The sequence below is a fragment of the Cygnus olor genome, chromosome 2 (genome assembly GCF_009769625.2).
Source record: "Cygnus olor isolate bCygOlo1 chromosome 2, bCygOlo1.pri.v2, whole genome shotgun sequence".
Classification (NCBI taxonomy): Eukaryota; Metazoa; Chordata; class Aves; order Anseriformes; family Anatidae; genus Cygnus; species Cygnus olor.
Window position 1 is genome coordinate 71,278,310 of NC_049170.1, and position 21,772 is coordinate 71,300,081.

At 40.0% G+C, this 21,772-nt stretch overlaps 1 protein-coding gene across 1 annotated transcript in view; it reads right to left on the reverse strand.

Annotated features, from left to right (window-relative positions):
- The window catches only part of CDYL (chromodomain Y like), a 105,881-nt gene extending 103,584 nt beyond the window's left edge, over positions 1 to 2,297 (reverse strand). Inside the window, exon 1 of the mRNA XM_040549907.1 lies at positions 2,131 to 2,297. Coding sequence (XP_040405841.1) covers positions 2,131 to 2,154 — 24 coding nt within the window. The 5' untranslated portion in view covers positions 2,155 to 2,297. The remainder of the gene's footprint in view (positions 1 to 2,130) is intronic.
- Between the last annotated feature and the right edge of the window lie 19,475 nt (positions 2,298 to 21,772).

Genomic DNA, 21,772 nt, shown 5'->3' on the forward strand with positions numbered 1-21,772 from the left:
ATTCATACTCAGCCTAACAATCTCAAATAGATTTTCCACTTTTTTCATTCAAGACACAAGATCAAGATTCAGAAGGAAAAATGGAGATATAGCAAATTGCACTGGACTTCAATCACCAGATTCAAAGAATACTGTATTGCATTAATTACAAATAAAATATCCACAAAATGGTCAATAATGTGGTAGTTCACGGAGGATTTAAATTATCCAATATTCAATGTTTCAGGTCAACTTGAAGTTATATACCTCCCAAATTAGTATTCACTACATTTAAATTATTTATGATTTCTGATTTTTCAGGCACAGCTCTGAAAATTGCATTAAAAGACAAAACTTGTCAAAAAAGAACAGCAACTTAGAAAAAAACAAACACAAGTGACAGTTTGACCACATCTGAGTCCAAAAGCATTAACAATTTTGGCACTTCAAATAAACTTTGCACTTACACAATGAACGAAAGTGACTGGTTTTAAAAGTAAAAAAAAAAAAAAACAGTCTATCACTTCAAGCATTTTGAGAGATGCACTTTTGCCCAATGAACACGATGCGTAGCCTGCCTAGTGAGGATGACCATAGTCAACAGCCTACTGAGCCTTTCATATAAGTCAACATCGGGAACACAGTGTAAGACGAACAAGCAGATTAATTAAGACTGCTCACTGTTTAACTTCAGCCCAACATCCAAACAGAACTTTTCTTGTCATTCTTATGCCTATCGAAAATGGTGTCCCGTTGTCGGTCATTGAACAAATCCAGAAACACACAACACACAAGCACCGGCCACAGCATGGTCTACAGGCCCAACTCTTCAAACCCAACAGAACTTTTCCCGAAGTCAAAGCAAGTTTTGGGCAATTCTTTCCTATGCAGAGCGGTCCCTACGTTTCTCAGCTACTTCCAGGGATCATTCCTTCAAGACTGGCTTAAGCCACGCGATGAGGATGGGGGAAACTTGCCAAAGCAATTAACCGTGATTTATCTGCCTTGGGAACACAGGCCTTCAGTCTACTCATCCATCAGTTCAGCACCTCTGCTCAGCCTTCAACTTGCTTAAAACGTAAGCGCACACGTGGTACCCTTCACTGGCTTATACGGGTCTGTTTGCCCACGGCGGCATGGGTGTAATGCCACTACAAGGAGATACCTGCGCACCAACAGCATGCACAGCAAGGTGTCTCCTTCTGTCAAGCGTCCTGAAGGCCGCCCGTCTCCTTCGACCTTAGCAATCCAGACTCTGGATATAAATATTATTTTTTTTTTTATAAATCGATGCCTGGATGCCTACTAACCATGCGATAAACACATTTTTGTCTTGGGGTGACTACCCATTTACCCAAAAGACAAGAAAGGCTCCGAAACGGCCTCCACTTTTCACTCCCAGGGATGACTTCTCGTAAAAATAAAAACAAGGAAGTTAAATCCAAGAGGACCATGATGCCTTTCAATTAAGGGTAAGGATGTGAAATTGCCACACACAGGACAGGAAATTCGAAGTTGGGCTGTCACCGCACCCCCCGCCACCACCCCAAAACCTTCCTCTGGTGCCAGCGTGCCCTTCGGCCGCCTCCCGACCGCCGGGCGAGGGCCGGCGTGTGGGAGCCTCAACTTGGAGCCCCCCGGCTCCTCCGACAGCCGTGCCCGGACCGCCGGAGCGGGGCGAGTTGCGATTTTCGCGTTTCCCATCGCGGAGGACAGGATGGTGGCACACGACTTCGGTGCGGGGACGGCGCCGGGAGGGAGAAGCGCACCCCCCCCCCCCCCTTTACACACACACACACGCAGCCCGGTTCCGGACCCGGGCGCTAACTCGGCTTTGCACGCGTTTCTGCACGCCGCTGTGGCGCGCTCGCCCCGGGGACGAGCGGCGGCGGCTGTCAGCGCTGCTCCCGGGGACCGGGGGCACCGCGGGGGGACCGGCGGGGTCCGGGCGAGACCAGAGGGGACCGGGGGGGCCGCGCAGGCCACGGGCGGCAGCACTCGGGCGCCTGCCCTCCTTCCGTCCTCCCCCCGGGGGAAGCCGGGCCGGGGCCCAGCAAGTGGGGGTGACACGGGGCGAGGCGAGCCGCGGGCGGGGCGGGGGTGCGGCGGGGTAGCCGGCGGGGCCGGGGCCGGCGGCGGGGGGGCTGTTACCTCGTAGAGTTCCTCGGAAGCCATGCTGGGGAGCCTCACAAGGTGGAGTTGGGTGCGGGTTCGCGAATACTTTGTTTCAGTTGGTGGCCGTGTGGCCTCCTCTTCCCCCGTCTCCTCCGTCTCCCTCCTCCTCCTCCTCCTGCTGCTCCTCTCTTCTTCCTCCTCCTCCTCCTCCTCCTCCTCCTCCTCCTCCCCCTCCTCCCCCTCCTCCTCCTCCTCCTCCTCCTCCTCCTCCTCCTCCTCCTCCTCCTCCGCCCCGCGCGTCTCTCTCCAGCGCAACCAGCAGCCCCGCTCGCTGAATGCCGCTGAGCTGCCGCTGCTGCTGGCGGCGGGGCTGCGCGCACCGCAGCTGCGCAACGCGGCTCGCGCCCCGATCGCGAGCGCGCCCTCGCGCTCTACTCCCCCCCCACCCCCCCCCCTCGCCACCTCCCGCGGGCGCGCGCGCACGCGGGCGCGCACTCGCTCGCGCGCGCGCGCACGCGGCGGCGCCCCGCGCGCGCGCACCCGCCCCCCCCAAGCCCTCCGTCCCCGGCCCGGCCCGCTCGCTCCCTCCCCAGGAACACTAATCGAGTGCAGAGAGGGCGCCGCACCGCCGCCGCTCCGCCTCGCCTCTCTCCCGGCACCATCCTCCTCCTCCTCCTCCTCCTCCTCCTCCTCCTCCCCCCCCCGCTTTGATCTCCCATTGTCTGCCCAGCTGGGCTTGGGGCCGCCCGCGGGACGGGCGTGGGCTTGTGGGGGACACACGCATACACGGCACCCCGCCGCCGTGCTTCCTCCTCCTCCTCTTCCTCCTCCTCCTCCTCCTCCTCCTCCTCCTCCTCCTCGCCGTGCCCGCGGAGTTTGCAGAGCGGGGAAGGCCCCGCCGATGTTCGGGTGTCCTGTGGGTGCCCTTTGGGGCGCTTCCACAGGAAGCTGTGCAGAGAAGGTGCCCCGTGGTCGGTTTAACTCGGTGAGCTGGACGGCTGGCTGTGCCAAGGTGGACGCGAAGTGTGACTCATTCAGGGGCATGTTCTGCAAGATGGCCCTCCTGGTCTTGTAAGGGCTGGGGGGGGACACAAAACAAGGTCAGGGCAAGAGCCATCGTTGACACACTTGATCACGCCAAGGCACTTGTCCAGGTGAGTTTCTCATCCCACACCGCACCAGGAAGCTGTACTCTGCTGCGGAACAGCACAAGTTAAAGCAGAGTTCATCACATTCGTGTAGTCAACCCACACACTGACTCAACAAATTTTTGATCAAGTTACCTCTTGCTTCTTTTTTTTTTTTTACCAAAGTCTTGCAAAAGCATTTCTCAAAAACGAAGACACCCCTCAATATTCTACTTTGATAAACGAGTTTTGGACCACTGTCCAGGAAGTATCCATTCAGAAAATGTCGATCTACTTATGGGATTTGGATGATTTATACAGAAAGAACGGGAAATTCCTTTTGGAGATGTGGTTTACCCATCCATTCTTCGTGACCAATAGATCACTTCCTCCAGGCCAACGTTCTTCCTCTAGATGACTGAAAATCTGGTACTGGACTGCCAGATGGACACCATTTCCATAGCCAAAATGTCTGCCACCTTTGATACTTTTGTCATTTCCTAACTAGCCTATGAAGAGTTGGTCTATAAAGATTAGTCTATAAACCATTTCTTGAGGTCTTCAAGAGCTGGGCTTAACCTAGGTGGTGTAAAAGGGGGCTGTTCAGTGACAGGATCGTTGACCCAAGTATGGGCCTGTGTAAGAAACGGACATGGTTGAGGTCTAGGACCTCTGTGACTGCCTTCCTCTTGACCCTGAGATGAGCATTCGCTCACAGTTTCTGGGCTGTGGTCTGAATCCTTTTTGAGCTCTACACAGCATACCATCGTTGTTGTAGCCATCTTTTGAAGGACAGCCTTTTAAGGTATTCTGTAGTCATGTTTAGGCAAAGGGTTGGCAGCAATGGTTGCTGAAGACGTTACTTTGCTTGCGAGGCATAAGCATAGAATGCAGAAAGCTCTTTTTTTTTTTTTGTCCCCTCTTTTCTGTTTTAACGTTGTAGTCAAACAGATCCTAGGCGTTTTGTTCTTCTGGATGACTAAAAAGAAATACAGTTCATCAGTACTGCTCTATTTTTAGTACTTCATGGAAACAACAAAAGCTCAGAGTTATTACTAATTTTAAGTATTTCAACCACCCTCCACATTTCATCTTCAGTGAAGGACGTTCTTCTTTTACACGTATTCATTGCTTGCAGTGCCGTTAATTCTTCTTTGCCGCCTATTCTAACCTTTTGTCCTTGTTGCTTTATAAGACTTCTCAGGTGAATCGGCCATACTGTTCAAAAATACCATGTGATACTGCTGTGGTTCAAGCATCTGAGAGGTACCAAGTTTTGTGATTGGTGTCAAGGTTTTGCATTTGGATTTTGTTACAATAAGTCATTAAGTTTCATGATAGCTTGATCTCTTCTTGCTCTTTCTAGAAAAAATCAAGTTATCTAAAAGTTGTGTGTGGTAAATTGTCTAGATCAGCATTTCCTTCTAATATTTTAAAGTGTTTCACACTTTCCTCACTGAGGCAGGATGTATCTTTTTTATCTGCCTTTTTTATTAAACAATCTTTGTTGTTAAAATGAAACTTTACAGCGACTTTGTAAAAGGCTTTATTAACCTGGCATATCGATGTTACTAGTAAAGAGGTTGTATGGAATACAGTTACTGAGCAGTCTAGGAAAAGTGAAAAGCCAGGCCTGTTTGAAATCTGAGAGTAGCAGGGCGTGTTCTTAGAGGTGGGTGAAATAGCCTTGGTTAACCCAGTCTTGATAAGAATCAGACTGTGAAAAACGCACAAGTTTGAGCATACAGTGCTTCCAGTTTGAAGAAGACAACTGCCTGTAGTGGCAGTCTTGGCAAGTGTCGGGACAATCATTCTTCTATTTAGCAGAGTGAAGAATGTTTAAATTTATGGACAAGGTACAGATCATGGAATCACATTCATTTAAAAAGGTCAACTCCATTTCAATATCACCATGTGCCACTGAAATGTCTATAAAGATCTTCATTGATGGTGGAATGGCTGTATTTGAAATAGTTACAGTGTTAGACCATAGCTGCCTAAAAGTTGGCATTAGTGAAAATATCATAGAGGTCTGTATTAGATGGCAATGGGTCTACACTTCCAGAATCTGCTCTGACCAAGGCATCTCAGCCATATTTGATATGCAGACATTTATCCACAAGATCATAACTCTTGACATTAAGGTGACTATCAGTAACTTTTGATCGGTCATTTTAAGTTTTTTGTTGTTGTTTTTGTTTTTGTTTTTTAATATATACTTGGGAGTAGAACTTGGAAATAAAGCATTTAGTAGTTGAGATGTAGTCAGTGATTACCTGAAGGATTTCAAAAGGTGTGACTGGTAAGGTCAAATGCGATGGTCTACGCTACAGATATTAACTTCTGATCAAATTATATCATGGAATCACAGTATTACAGAATGTTTAGGGTTGGAAGGGACCTGTAGAGGCCATCTGGTCCAACCTCCTGCTCAAACAGAGCCACCTTAGAGCAGGTTGCCCAGGACCACATCGAGATGGCTTTTGAAGATCTCTAAAGAGGGAAACTCCACGACCACTCTGGAAAACCTGTTCCGTCACCCACACAGTACAGAAGTGCTTCCTGATGTTCAGATGGAATTTCTTGTGTTCCAGTTTGTGCCTCTTGTCCTGGCACTGGGCACCACTGAAAAGAGCCTGGCTCCATCTCATTGCATCCTCCTTTCAGGTATTTATACACACTGATAAGATCCTCCTTGAGCCTCCTGTTCTCCAGGCTGAACAGTCCCAACTGTCCCAAGCCTCTCCTTATAGGAGAGGTGCCCCAGTCCCTTGATCTTCCTGGTGGCCCTCCATTGGACATTTTCCAGTATGTCCACATCTCTCTCATCCTATGCTACTTTTTCACAGTCACTGAAAAGCTAGCCAGCATAGTCAATGGAATTCAGGGCATGCTTCATCTCATCTTAGATAGCTGCCTATGTCTGGCCAGGTGAATTGCACTCTAAATTTGATTGACTATGTTGGCTGAATTTTTGCTGATTGAAAGTATGATACCTATCGTTCAACTGCCTAAAGAAAGGTAAGATGAATCCTACTCACATTTGTATGATCTTGTCTTTTTCATCTAAGACAACTGGATGATTTAAAACTCCATGTTAACCAAACAATGTTGAAAGATTAGATATGTAGTATATAATATCCATTTGCCCCTAATATTTTCACTTTATATTTTGGTCCTATTCTTATTTGCCATCTTAACTCCTACGATATGGTTCATCCTTGTACTCTGATAGTCTCTTGAAATTTCTATTCCTCTTCCTTTCCCCACCTCTTTCTCATCTCTGTCTCATCCTCTTGTCTTCTAAGTGTCTTGGGATATTTAAGTTAAAATAAACAATTACAAATGCTAGGTAAAATAACAACAACAAAACACATTTATTGAAATCTGTATCTATAATTTCAACACAGAGCTGGGAATTATGTTTCCCATTTTGTATTAAGGGGCGGCTTAAACAGAGGTGGTTTCAGGCAGAAAGATGGTTTTTTGTTCTGTGACACGTTGTGAAAAATTGAATCACCTAAAAGAATGGCTGTTAAACAAGATTCTTAAAGTGAAAGTCTAGAAGATGGAGTCTCCTTATTCTCTAAACTACTAAAACATGATTTGCATTGATCTGAAAAACATTGACTTTAGGATTAGATTAAGACAGTAACATAATCATATGTAAATAACTGAAGAAAACAATGATAGTCATTACTTATAGTAATAGATTAACGGTAATTTCTGTACATTTTATTATCATCATATCTAGCTCTTTATACAAAAGGACTTAGTTTATTTCCCCAGATTCTTGCTTTCAAAAATGTTAGCGGATGCTCCACTGTTTTCTTGTGGACTTCAATAATTTTTGTTAACAAACATTAATTTTTCTTCACAATCTACCCATGAATTGAATTTGTATTGTAATCTATCCTCTACCCATGTAGAACTGAGACAAGAAATTAAAGTCAAAATTGTCAGAGATATCTCCTGCTCCATTAAAAAGGCCTAGATTTAAGTACCTACGATAATACCATAGAGCCATAGAATCATAGAATCATTCAGGTAGGCAAAGACCTCTGAGATCATCTAGTCCAACATTTAACCTAGTACTGACAAGTCCACCACTAAACCATGCTACTAAGTTCTTCATCTGCACGTTTCTTGAAGACCTCCAGGGATGGTGACTCAACCACTTCCCTGGGCAACCTGTTCCAATGCCTCACAACCCCTTCAGTAAAGAAACTTCTCCTAATATTCAACCTAACCCTCCTCTGGTGCAACTTGAGGCCATTTCACCTCGTCTATATATAGTAGTTTATACGTTTAAAGGTGCATTTTTATTGATATGAGTTGCAGGTGTAAATACTTGTGCAACTCCATCTGGGTGCCCAACATCTTGAATTGAATCTCCAAAGATATATAGAGAAGACATCCTTGGCTATTATGCTTTAAATGACTTGCTTAGTATCAAATTAAATCTCCATGACAGAAGTAGGACTAAATTATAATCTCAAGGGACAAAATGCATCTTTTATCTATAGGATCTACTTTTCTCTTCCTGTGTTCTCCTACCTCTTTCACTACCAGCCTTTCTAGTTTTGCAACACATGACACTGGAATCTGAAATACAACAGCTTCCATCATTACACAGGGACAGACCTAGCCCTGACTATGGGAGCCATGCAGTCAATAGTAATGGAAATCCATTTACTCTGTTTACATCCCTGGCAAATCTGTCTGCCACACATCCCTGATTTATTCCTAGAAGGTGCTCTGTGCCATGAATGAGGCAAAAGCTCCATAGAAATGGTGATGTGAGTAGCTGACTGAAGAGCAAGCATGCACACAGACAGTGAACATGTACAGGTATTACCTAACTTCCAGAAATTTTATCTTTAAAAGCCCCAGACTGGAAATATAAAAGAAAAGAAAAAACGTCCTGTGCAATCACATTGTTCTCCCTTTCAGCTCACCCCGTTGGTCACCAGCAGAGCCTAGATGTTGACATCCACATCAGAGTTTTAGCTACTTCCTTGAATGCCTTGGTCCTATTCAAACTGGCGCAATCTTACCACTGTAATGTAGCTTCTCTTGCCTTGGCAAGGATGAGAACCGGTTTACAAAACAATTCAGAAAACAAAATCCTACCTTAATGGTTGTGTTGGGATGGAAGCATGGAATGAAGCTGAAGGATGATTTTATTCTTACAGAACTCTTTAAATGGCTGATCAGTTTGCTTATTCTCATAGTCAAAGTAATGATCATTATGAAGACCGCATTGCCTGAAAATTAAATTAGGTCCTCTTAAATGTTTGAAAGGAGATGCCATAAACTAAGAAAGAAGTAAGTTGAGAACTGATGTAAAAGTGGATTCTGTTTCTGGAAGCTAGCCTTTATTTCCTTTCATCTAGAACCTTTAATTTTCCTTCTCATGACTAAATACATTTTTAAAGTCATTAATATGTGGAGAGTATAGGCAGCTGAAATTACGTGCTTTCATAGTGAATACAAAGAACCCTACAGATCTTTAAGAGGTAGATATTCCAATATAGCTCATGCAGGATACATTGATATGTGTTCATAAAGAACTATTTTTTTTCCCCACGTTATGAGTATGACATTTACAAGTTGATTTTTCCAAAACTTAAAAATCTTCAAGATTTTTTCTCAGCATGACATATCAAGCATTTTCAAAATCCTATAACCAGTGTTGACAAGAGAAAAGAACCTTAGTCCGAGTGACAAAATATTAGCTGTTCTCTGTGGTAAGGGCATTTTTAGATATTGAGAAAGAACAGGGTATTCCTTTTGATAATTTTAGAAAGATTAACAAACATTGTTTTTTCCTAACAGAAAGGAAAAATCAAAAGCTTGACTTAACCAAACTTTTTTTTTTTTCTTTTTCTTAAATAACTGAAAAAAGGGAAACTGGAAAATGCAGAGGAAAGCTCTCTCCTAAAGCAATAGTAAGGCACCATTAGGAATAAAAATTATGAACTTTCTGATCTAACAGTTTTTGCAGGTCCGAAATGGGTCAAAGATCTATGGATTTGTTGGTTTGTTTGTTTGTTTCAGTTTCAAGATTTAACCCTGTATTTTTCTGTGTCCAGAAGAGTAATTTAACACAGTAATCTCAGCATATCAAGTAGTGTTGTGATGTTTCAACTAGAGTTTGTGAGAGAATGGCACAGATTGTGATCCTTTCTTTCCTCCAGCTCATAGAAATGCAAAATATTGTCTGAAGAAGGTGATGAAGAAATAAACAGCCATGGGATAGGCTTCTTAGGTCTGGTTCTTTGCCTTCCACCCAGTACTGGGAATATAGGTCTAGAAATGACCTACTGCTTCATTTCCCTTGACTGTCTAGGGCAAGGCTTTCAAGACAGCAGATTAAATTTAGACTTTGTGTAATCATCACAAAGTAGACTTATCTGTTCCACTGTAGTGTAGCCTAGTTCTACCAGTATATCTCACCAAAATTATATTAATATATAAGAATATTATTTTAATCAGTTAGGATTGGAGTTTGAAACACCATTCTTACAAAAAAAATAAAAAAAATAAATAGGCAAACTGCCATTCAGCATAGGGAGGGGAAAGTAAAGTGTCTGACTTGATTCAGCATTAGACTAGAAATTTGACTGTGAATTCAATATAGTCTGAACTAAAACAACGTTGTCTTCCATAAAGGAAGAGCTGAAAAAGGTAAGGAATCTTTAGTGGGAGAATTAATATAGTTTCTTGGAGGTGGTTCCTGAAGAGTTCTTTTTTGGGGGAAGTATGGCCCTGTCAGTATATAGCTTTGTAAAGTTGTGACAAAGTAGAAGAGGAAGTTGTCTGAATGCCCTTCATTTTGTTCCTTATCTTTTGTTGAAGTTGTCCAGAGGGTTTACTGATCTGACTGGTGGTTCATAGATGAGTTATTAACCTTTTGCAACAATCATGGTGATACTAGAGATCAAAACTATTGCTGTAGTTTCTCGAGACTTATTCAGCATTGCCACTGGAAATAAAATTTATTATATTTCTTAGGGATAGACTATGACAATATGATCTTTTAAGATGGAAGCTTAATTCAACTTGACTTCTCTTCTTAGGTCAATTTACAGATGGAGGTTTTGCAGCTGAGAACTAATAAATCTGAACTTGCAGACTCATGAAATTTCCCTCTTTTCAGGTAGCCCTCACTAACAAAGGTTGGTGCATGCAGTCAGGAGCCTTGTTGTTTAGATTGGTGGCACTGGAACAAAAGGCCTAGTTCCGGAAGTTTGCCTGTGTTAGGATAGGTTGAGTTCTACTGGATTTGCTCTGTTAATTAGTAGCAGCTGGTAGCTGGGGATCTTTCGGTATCATTTTTCAAGTTTTGCTGTCAATAGACAAGGGTAATACACTAGTAAACATTTGGTTTTGGCATCAAGCCTCTATATCATCTTGAGCTGTGTTCATTGTCTTCACACAAGAAAACTGTGCATTGGCAAAGCATGGATACATTTCTATCTATGTCTTTATACAATGCAATGGGAATGACTTTTCTTCTGGAAGGTCAAGCATTAACACAGGCACATGGCATATCTTTTATTTTGTCATTAATAACTTTTGTGTTGCAGCATAATACTCATTTTTCTTTAAAAAAAGTCCAAAGCCATGTCTAATCAAACTGAGAAACTAATTAAATGTCAACCATGTTTGTGTATTTATGTCACATTGTACTAACTGAAATTCCACAACTGATCACATCTGTAGTCTGGAAGGAACTCTTGCCATTAACCATTCCCTGTATCTACCTTCTTTTTTTTTTTACCCTTAGATCTCTATGAAGCAGTAAGTAAAACGAGTGAACAAAGGAGATATGAACACACTCCAGTGAGTACTTCCTCAAGGAGTCAAGCAGTTATCAAGCTGTATTGTTGACACTACCCAATAAGGAGAAGCTACAGAAGCTATACAAAGAAGAACATACTTATCATGAATATTGTTCTGGGGAAAACAAAAAGCTCCAAGCAGAATCTTTTTAGGTGAAATATTCCTTTAAAGAATTTGTCAAGAGGCATGTATCCAACTTGAAAAGCAGTAATCCAAATGGCTTAAATTTAGCAAAGATAACAATATAAAAGTGTCTTATTCCAGAAAGTGTCAAGCAGCGTTAACTATAGGCATTGCTATATGTATTGCCTATAATAAAAACAGTATAGCATAGCATGTAATGCACTCCCCAAAGATACAATCTCAGATCAGCACAGGCATGCATAAATACTACATAGTATAAAGATTTTTATAAAATAAATATGGAATGATTCCATTACTCACAAATAGCATAGTTATGAGTTAGTTATACTGGTCATCCCAAGTGAGTGCAGAAGGTAACATATTTATATATCACTTCATAGTGTTACGTGCTATCAATATAATACATATATCAGACAGGAACTATTTGAAGTGTAGTTTTGAAAATCTGAAAAAGAGTACTGTAATTGTTGTCTCTATCATTTGTACCTACAGATGCCACTCAAATTAACTTGAATGAACTAATTGAAGGTTCAGGCAAGACAAAGACTTAATACCTGTAAAAGACCACAGAACTACTGAAAATTATTTCTGCATATGGAAGCAGTTTTAAAGTGCAATAAAGGATTTTCTACAACTACAAAGGCTGGAACACTGGCACTTCCCAAGGGAATACACTTCTTACACAAAGCTCTGCAGAACGGCAAGTAAAAAAACATGTCAACCATCAAAAATATATTACGACAAGTTTCACAAATTGGTTGTATTTCTATTAAAAGTATCTAAGTCCAGAGAAGAGAACAGGGACTGTTCATCTTCCTGTCTGCATTTAGAGAACCTGTCATGTGGAACACATAAAGGAAACTGGATATGGTATCACAGAAGATACTTTTCTGCTTCTGCATGAAACAGGAGAAGTTGAGGGCTCAGGGCCTACTCCAGATCCTATTCTTTGTGTTGGTTGTTCTTGTGTATGCTTGAAAGGTACGAAGGAAAATAATTGCTAAGTTTCATATAGTAAAAGGAAACAGATATTTTTTTAAATGTTTTAAGGACAAACTCCATAAGTCAGGTGATAAAACTCTCATTGACTTCAAAGGGTCAAAGTTTTATAAAGCAGTTTCTAAATGTCAGCAAACATAATTTTACTAAAGGAAAATATTCATTCTTGGGTAAAGAATGCATTGTATCCAAGGGGTAATAAACTCAAAAGGTGGTTTGTGTTTTGTTTTTTTGAGTGTTTTTGTTTGTTTGTTTGTTTGTTTCAGATTTGTAAGTTTAAGAGCAGACAGTGGAATCGCTATTATCTTTTACCAGAAACCTGACATGGCATTTTCAATGTTACAGGACTGGCTTCACCTCTGGCCCCTGACTTGTCTGATCCTGGGCTTGTGTTTGTGTGCAATCTTGTTCTTCTTTTATTTTCAGTCAGGAGGCAAGCACTATCTTGTATGTACTAATGCCTATCATCCTGCAGATCTGACTGGTTTCAGGCACCTGTTTTTCTTTTGATATTGACAAACTGCTCCCTTAAAAGAAGGCACCTTTAATTAGTAGTTGGAATAAAGCATGAGAGAAAAGGGGATTTTAGAAACACCAAAGAACCTAAGCGCATATTTTATTTAATTTTGGTTAGGGTCCAGCTGGAACCAATCCACTTCACAGGGTTAGGCAGGAATGCAGGAATAACATAGTCATGCTGATAGTCATCAAATGGCTTCTCACAATTCTCTCCCCCCCACCCCAAAGGACAGGCAACTTCTAACAACTGACACAATCAACTTTGAAAGAGTATCTCAGGTCAAATAACCTGACTTGCACGAGTGAGTTTGAAAACTAGTGGGGATATCAACGAAAGTAGAACTTCATTGTAGTATTGGGGAATACTCTCATCCACAGAAGGTTAACCCAGGTGTTTAGACGTATGTGTCTGTCACCTGACAGAACTGGGAAGTGATGATGTACCTCAAGACGTGAAAGTCAAATGTGCTCAGTGCCTTGTATATAGTACAGAAACATCATATTAAGGACAGATCTAAATACAGCTTGAAAAATTATTCAAAGGCCCACCCACATTTGTCACAGTCGCATTCCTATTACATTGTGTAAGAAGAAAACAATATCTGGCAAAAATAAAATAAACAGAGGCACATGAATGAAACAGAATTGGTTCCAATAATTTTAGATTTATCTGGTATTCTAAGGTCTGTTAAAATATGTGCTTGGTGTTAGCATGAAAATGTGACATCAGGAAATATACTAGTTTACTTACAAAAAGTTAAAGAGGAGAATAGCTGTAACTATGTCCTTAACAGGGATGAAATAATGCAATAGTTTTTGAAGTTCTGTTTCCACCTTCTTATTTATTCTGTTCCATAGAAGCTTTTGCTAGCTTTCATCATGGGTATTTTTTTCAGTAACATGAAAGACAATTCCATTCCTAATGATGAAAATGTAGCAGTGAACAAAGTAAGTTGGTTTTAAGTAGGTTTATTTTCTGTCCAGCTGCTTGAGGAAAATTTTCAAACATGTCAGCTAATTTGGAATCTCAGGGTATGAAGGGAATTTATAAAGGTGAAGATTAACATCCAGCCTCTCTGCTATTCCTGGCAAAATGAAAAATATTTAAAAGAGTTTTCGTATATCTGCTAACATCCTTGGGTTTTGAAGTGCTGCCTAATGTAAGAATTTGTTTTCATATTTTAGTATTTTAAAGAAAAGAATTTTTGTTTTCAGCAGAACATAAACTTTAAAGCAAGACACCTATGCACATACACAGACTTTCCCCTCCACTATAAATAGTCTTCAACATGTAAACTAACGCTCTGCTGATTCAGGCTTCCTGAAGAAATCCAATTTCTATTTAAATCTCATTAGACAATTATAAATGTTCTTGGGAAATAAAAACAAAAATAAAAAGTCTTCACATGGATGTTATTTCTGAAAACAAACCCTATTCCTGAAGAGACAAGATAACAATTCTATTCTTCAAGGGAATTTCTGGTTCTGGCTGTTAAGTGTCCACCAAGGTAAAGGTTGATAGGAGATTAAAAGCTTTGGTTTACTGTGAATGATAATCAAGTAACAATAAGATTTATTCCTAAACACTCAACTAACTTATATAAAATCTGGAAGATCAGCAACTCTGCTTAATGATAATTCTTGTCATTTCTTGGGGTGTTTATTTTAATTTTCTTTCTAACCTTGTCTTCCTTGGTATTAATCCTGAATTCCTGCCATTTGTGAAATAAAGACTAATCTAGATTTAGGCTTTGTTTAAATTTGTTGTCATCTCTTTTCTCCTGCATGCTGCAGGAACAAGTGAGTGGATCCCTACATTTTTTCAGGTATTGCTTTCTTACCTGTTGACAGTAGTAAGTACAGAGTTAAAAAAGACTAAGATTGGTGAACTTTGGCTTCCATTCATTGACAAACAGTCCCAGTCAAATCTCATTATGAATAGTTTTCAGGCACTTCTAAATCTTGAGGACCTCATCAACTACTTAAGGCACTATTTTTATTTCCTGGCTTTCACAACTGGCTGTTAAGTCTCCTTTAAATAGCACAAAATTCACTTAATCTTTTCACTCCTAAGTGAAATTCCAATTTTTTGATTCTACACAGAACAAAACTTTTTTTTTTTTTTTGCAACTGCAATTTGGGGGATACAAGTTCAGATACTTTCTTCTTATTCAATTTAGACCTCCTATCTTAAATAGGAGGTGATCATTATTTTGATCTCAGGAACGCAGTCCATTAAATTCTGGAGCTACTCAGTTACATGTCAGGATTCACCAACAATGCCATGTAAGCCCCTTCTGGTACCACAGGAGATGTTTTTGCTCAGAAAGCATATTTTAATTTAGTTTTATAGCTGCATGTAGGTTAGAGAACATGTCTGTTTCAAACCTAACTGAAGAATTCATAGTTGAAAAATCCTTTTCAAGTCCATTCTGGTATAGATCATTAGTAAGGCTCCTTTCACACCGGATTTTTTATACTTTTGCTCTCTATAGGGTGGCTTGAGAAACATGGAGTAGAGATTCCCAGCAGTGTCCACACTACCAAGCTACTACAGACTTATGTCAAAGAGCCTTGGCATTTCTGGTTTTCAAAGTGTCAATAATGTCAAATTTGCTCTTTAGAGATTTTCTGTTGATCTTTCTTTTCTTTTTAGACACAACCTACAAGTGTAGGTATGCAAGACATGTTTGGTGACACACTCAAACCAGATAATGCAATTCATTCACAGAAAATAATGACACTTGGCAAAAAAGCCTGTATATTTTTTTTTCTGATACCTTCAACCAGAGTCTTTGCTAACTGATTCTGGGAAAGAGCAGTACCCACAGAACGTGCTCCTGGAGTGGAACTCAACAAGCTTTTCAAATGTGTCAAAGCAAAGTGGTTTTGTTTGTTTGTTTGTTTGCTTTCCTTTCTAATTAAGTGGAAACACTCTCTTGGAGCAACTACTCTAGTGGTAGAAACCATCTTCTAAAACCTACTAACATTCACAGGTATTTCCACTATCATTGCAGTGGGCATAAAGTAATGCTGACAACCTGTGTAGACTGGTGTTAAGTACTCTCTTCCCAATCTACAGGTAAGTCCAATTCTGTCCAAAGCACTTTGCAACTTCCACAGAATTGTTTAGGCTGTGTTTTTGTTGTAGGTTTCTGTAATAACAACATATAGGGTGTTCTTTTGATCGATACACATTCAGTTGCAGTGATCCTCTAATGTGTAGACTGACACAAAACAAGCGTATTAAGCCTATACCTATGATATAAATTATATAAATCATATATATATTGGTTCCAAACCACAACAAAATGAATATCTTCCTCAATTAGCACACTAGCACAATGCTCTGGTAGAAAGGGATGCTAAACCACAATCCTGGTAAAGTGCAAAGGTATGCTTTTTCTGCTGGAATCAATCTCATTGTTCTGTCTTATGAATGAAATTTCACGAAGGCCTAAGGTCTCCTATCTCCAGTTCATCCACCTGATTTTTGGCTCTAGAAATTGAAACTAATCCATAGTTATTCCTATAAACTATTTCTTGCCATCTGCAAGATCCTTGGAGAACATGAATACAACTATCTTTTATTGGGAGTAAAGTGGGAAAACCAAATCAGACAAAAAGCTCAAAGTCATTCCATCAAAACTTTGCAGGTTCAAATAGAAATCATCCTACTCATCACCCTGCTTGGCTTTGGTGATATCAAGGGTAGCAAAGGGAAGGTGTCTCTTGTAGACTGTTCCAGTCAACCTAAAGAAAATCACTTATGTCCGGACCAACTTGTTTTTGCAACCAGTTTTTGCAACTGATCCAGTTATTTTTGCAACTAGCTGGTCCAGTTTTCTGATGTGACCCAGGCTGTGACCATCAAGATAGTAGTACCATCACCTCTCAGGCTTCTTTGTGAAATCGAGTCAGTTCAACCAATGCTACCAGCCTGATAAGATAATTCTCAGGGAAGTCAGCTCTGCAAATGCAGCTGCCATTCTGCTTCAATCAAATTCACTTTATGCAAGTACAAACTCTCCAAGTAGACATGCCTGTACAAAGGATATCTTTCCTCCCTGAGTTTGTTGATTTTGATCTAAATTACCAAAGCAAAGCCCACTTCCTATAAAGGCAGAGTGATTGTTACTTGGAATCATCTTTTGCAAGTATTAGGCATTTTCTCTAGTCAACTATTAAAAAACAAAACAAAACAAAAAAAACATTTATAGAATTCACACAAATTCTAAGCACAGCTACATGAACTCTGTGCATGGAATTTCAGGTAATTAATATTTAGAGTTATTTAAATAAGCTGGTTAGTACTGACTTTTCCCCTTCTCCCTCAGAGTGAAAAAGAAAGTACTATTGCATTATTCTTAGTGGTACAGAGACGTTATAACGAATACAATACAAAGAGTTCTTTTAGCTTTGCAGGTGCCAATAAGCAACCCCAAGGGAATATTCAAGAATCCTTGCTGTGTTTAGTTTTATTACAGGAAAACTGTATGAAGTAAGTGCCTTTCATTTTACTCTCTTTTAGCTATGGTACCTTTAGTTGTCCTGCTTATACATACAAAACACCCATGACTCTTTCTCCCTTTTCTTAGACTTTCTAATATATTTAAGCAGAGACTCAAAACAGCTTGTATACTACTTCACATGCACAGAAGACATTAAAAGAACATTATGAAAGTTTGCTAAGTCAAGAACTCTTAGTTGCCTTAATTGGACACTTTTATAGGCATTATGATGCTGTCTTTAGTTATACAATGATTTTTTTTTTTTCTAAAAGGCAACATTAACAGTAGCATTTCTTCATCTCAGAATGCTTATTTAACACAGATCTTTCCATTTTTGGTTTTCTAGAGAATTAAAAAAACAAACAAAACTCCAAGATCTGTTTGTGTGGCATTACACGGATTGCAGTATTATCGACAACTATCAGGGTTGAAATTTTTAGTTACTGAAAGGAGATGACTGCCATTTCAGTTAGTATGTAGCAGTTTGTACTAGTAAGCTATCCATCTCCATATGGTTGACAAGTAGCAGGGAAAGAGGGCATCATTTCAGGGTTGGTGTAAGTAGATCTAGGACCAGACAGTCAAAAAAAATTGGGACTGGCGGTGTTCCCTACATTCCCATCTGTCTCTGCTGCAACTTCTGCCATTTTAACTTTTGTTAGTATGAGTAATCAGGTAGCAACACTATAAATCGGATCAGCTTGCTGATCTTACTGAAAACTACCTCTGCAAAATACTATCTAGTGCCTGGTTAGATCTGTAAACTGCATCAACTCTTATTGTGGGTCCACAATCCTCAGTGCTGAAGCAAGAAAAGGCAACCAGAGGCAAGAGAGAACGCATATTCATCCTTTTCAATGGCAGTGTGTCTTAAATCCACTTAAGCCAAATGTAAAGCCACATACTGAGATGCCTGCATGTTAGTGATTTTCATAAGTACTTATCGATGCAGAAGAATGTTAACAGTCAAGAAACATGGGGTCAGGTCTAAGCACTGCCAGGGTGTGCTCTGCTAGGCAGAGGTTTTTCCTCTCTTCACCATGGCTGCCTGTTTGCTGTCCTCATCCACTCAAATCTGTCTTTCAGGTCTTTGTTTTCTTTATAATCTTAGGATGGTCTCTCCATTATTGGCTTGTTGTCAGCTAATACATGTCTTCAGTTCCACGATTCTTCTCTCAACTCCGGCCTCCCCACTCCCCAGCTCCTGTTCTAATCAGTTTTTGGCTGTGGCTCACAACCAGTTTCCTGCCCTGGTGAGTGTGCTTAGCTATTCCCAGGCTGCTTTTGCTCCCCACACCCTTTTCTGTTTAACTCTCTTTGAACATACACAAAATCAGTCTCTTCTCCCAGTCCCACTATCAACTTCTACCAGCTTTTTGTCTGCTTCCTTGCCATCTCCCAGCCTTTCATCCTCCAAACCAGAATTCTTGGTCCAGTTTCTTTATGTAGTTAGTCTCAGGATCTCCTTCTACTTTCTGTTCTGTTTCAGTCTTCCCATTCCCCCGCTATTTTTGTCTCAAATCTCCCTTTCCTGAAGCTGATTTCCTTTTCTCAATTTGCCAATAAGAAAAACCTGTTCCCTGGTCCCTAATGTCTACCCAAGTTCCCAAGCAATCTATTCCCAAGCTTTTGCTACATATTGCATTTCAGACATTTCTTTTTCTTTCTGTGTTTCATATGAATTCTTTCCCTAATACTGACCTGGCAGTATAAAAACACTGAGAACACAAAGAATGGTCTTCCTGGGTTTAACTCTGTTGCCTGCTCCTACAGTGCTCTACAGCAACCTGGAGAGGCAGTGGCAGGGATTTTCCAGCTCAGCACAAGTGTGGAAAAATTCCTAAGAGACTGTGGCTGTCAAATTATGACCAAGCACTGCTGAGCACCTGGAAAGAATGGGTTTCAGGAAAACTTATCATTGTGAGAGTTCATCAGGGAGATTACAAAAGGTTCATCCCTGACACAGATGCTATTTAGTTGCCAAATTTTAAGACCTTCATCCACATCATTAAACAATTACGGGCTTCTCAACAAAATAATTTTAGTATTTTATGTAGGACCACAACAATTTAAAAAAATGCATTCAAAAAAAAAGGCATAACTTAACAACTGGTAATCTATTTGTTAGGTCCCTCTGAATAAAACTGAGAAAATAATACGTTATACATTATATATTTTTCCAATGAGTTTTTTTTTAAAAGCTTGTTCATGTTCATCTTAACTTGTCACTATAATGGTGAGTGGGAGACGTTTCTTTAGTCACTAATAGTGGTTATTTTATTTGGAAATATTGTATAGCTGTTTGTCACGATGAGTTAAATGCTAACTTATTTATATTTGCATAGCTGAGAATACACAGACTGTCATTTACTGCATTTCATCTGAGATGGTTTCTTAAGAAGCATCCTGGCTTCTTCAGATCTTGTTGACTTGAGATTACCTGATTATCATGTTTATCTACGTAGGAGAAAATTACCTTTTACACCAACTAGTTATGTTTTTACTTGCTATATAGACATGTAACATAACACTCACTCTAAAAAGGAAATTTCTTACTTGGGAAACAAAAGAGTGTTTATTTTTGGTAGCCGGATAAATTATAGCTCGTGATATTTTCTATTAGAGTCTCTCTAATGACCTATAAACCTGTTAATTAATTTAGACAAATTTTACAGAAGGACAGAGTTCTCAGAGCTCCCTAAAATGTAGTGGAAGTCAGCAGCAAGGTAAGTAATCTCATATTACTGCTGAGAGAAAGTCATGTTACTATGGTGTGGATTTTTAGGAATAAAGGATTGAAACCAACAGAAAAGCAAGCTTCCTTAGTACTCCCCTTGCTCATGAAATAATTTTTATATAGCTTAATGCACATCTCAAGTTATAGAAACTAAATTTTAAAATGTCATTTTTGCTGTAGGCTGCCACAGTAGTGGCATGACATGCTCCATTATGTGTTTGGTTTTTTTTTCCACTTGTCTTTTACTTTGAAAAACTTAAAATCCATCTAGATTCAAATTTGGACTTACCCTTTTCCAAAAGGTCTGTTTTAGTTTGTGCTTCTGTGGGAAATTTCTTTTGAAAAAAAAAAAAATCTTTGTGGTTTCTTTTCCTCTGTGTTAGAATAAAACTAACCAGGTCTAATACTCCAGTAATTTTGAGCAAAGACTTAAAATTCGGCAAGGTTGTTACCCTTCCATGGAAAATTCACTCAGTAATTATTAGGCCAAATGTCATTCTTTGGAAAAGCCTAGAGACAGTTGCTAGCTAAATACGATGAAGACTCTATCTGTACTAACACTCTTCTGTTTCATAGCTTTGTGTAACTTACCCTCCAAAGCTTCTGTAAAACTACTGCTTCTTTTTGTGGTATATATTGTATTTCCCTGCACATAGAAATGCTCATAGTAGGAAAACAATCCCTTCTTTGCTGTCAGTGATTCCCTAGCATCAACTTCAATCCTGTATCTTTTGGTACAAATCCAAATTTATGATGTGTTTTTTTTGTTGTGTTTTTTTTTGTACTATCATTTTTCAGCAACTTTAAGTATAGGTACATCTCACATTCAGTAAGGATATAAAGAAACACTGTTTAGGCTGCAGTTTAGTAGCTAAGTTTTGTGGCAATCATTTTCCCTTCTTTTTAATAGTGTTCTCAATGAGGATGCGTAACTGGGATTTACTTGAGGGATGTCACAAGGAAGCTTCCTGCTAGATAGTGCATTGTTAGGTTTGTAACCAAGGCCATCTGAGACACCAGCATTCTAATCAGACAGCTTTATCTTTCTGACTGCATAGGATTTTTTGTGTGTTAACTTTTCTACCTGAGCAATAGGTTCAGGAGAGCTACACCAATAAAGTGTGGATTCCACAACATTAGTTTTACTTGTACATAGGCTATACTAATGTTATTTACACGATGCCAGTCAAGATTCATGTACTTTAAAATATATACCTAATAATAAAATATTTTATTGCAATGTAGTAACTACAGAGCTGAGGAATGAAGAAGAAAAGAAGAGGCCTACATACATACATCTAATTGAGAAAAGGTGAAATGTGTAACTCTCCAGGTTTGGAAGACTTATGTGCCAGCACAACATCACTTCAATTTCTGCTGCTCAGATCTCCAATCATATTTCAACTCTTCTTGTTGCCAGAAACTTGAATTAAGGTAAAATACCACAGATTCTTTTTAAACTTCAGACCATGTTGCTGGTCCTGGTTATAACAGCCTCACAGAAAGTCATATTAGCACAAGTGAACTGGGCATCTAACTCCTATGCAAAAGCAGGAACAAATCGCCCAGGGCAGGGGCGGATAAAAGCACTTTAAGCTGGTTTGGCCGCCATGAGAAAGGTTTGTATAGTAAAGCTGAAGAGGGACTACAGGAATAATAGGCTATGAGACAAACAACTCTGAATCATTTGCAGTAAGAGGACTGTATGGGAGAGACCTAGATCCTTTACTTGATTTCAAATGGATAGTAGCTGAGAAAGGGACCTCAGCCCCTTTGTAGTAAATACAAAATAG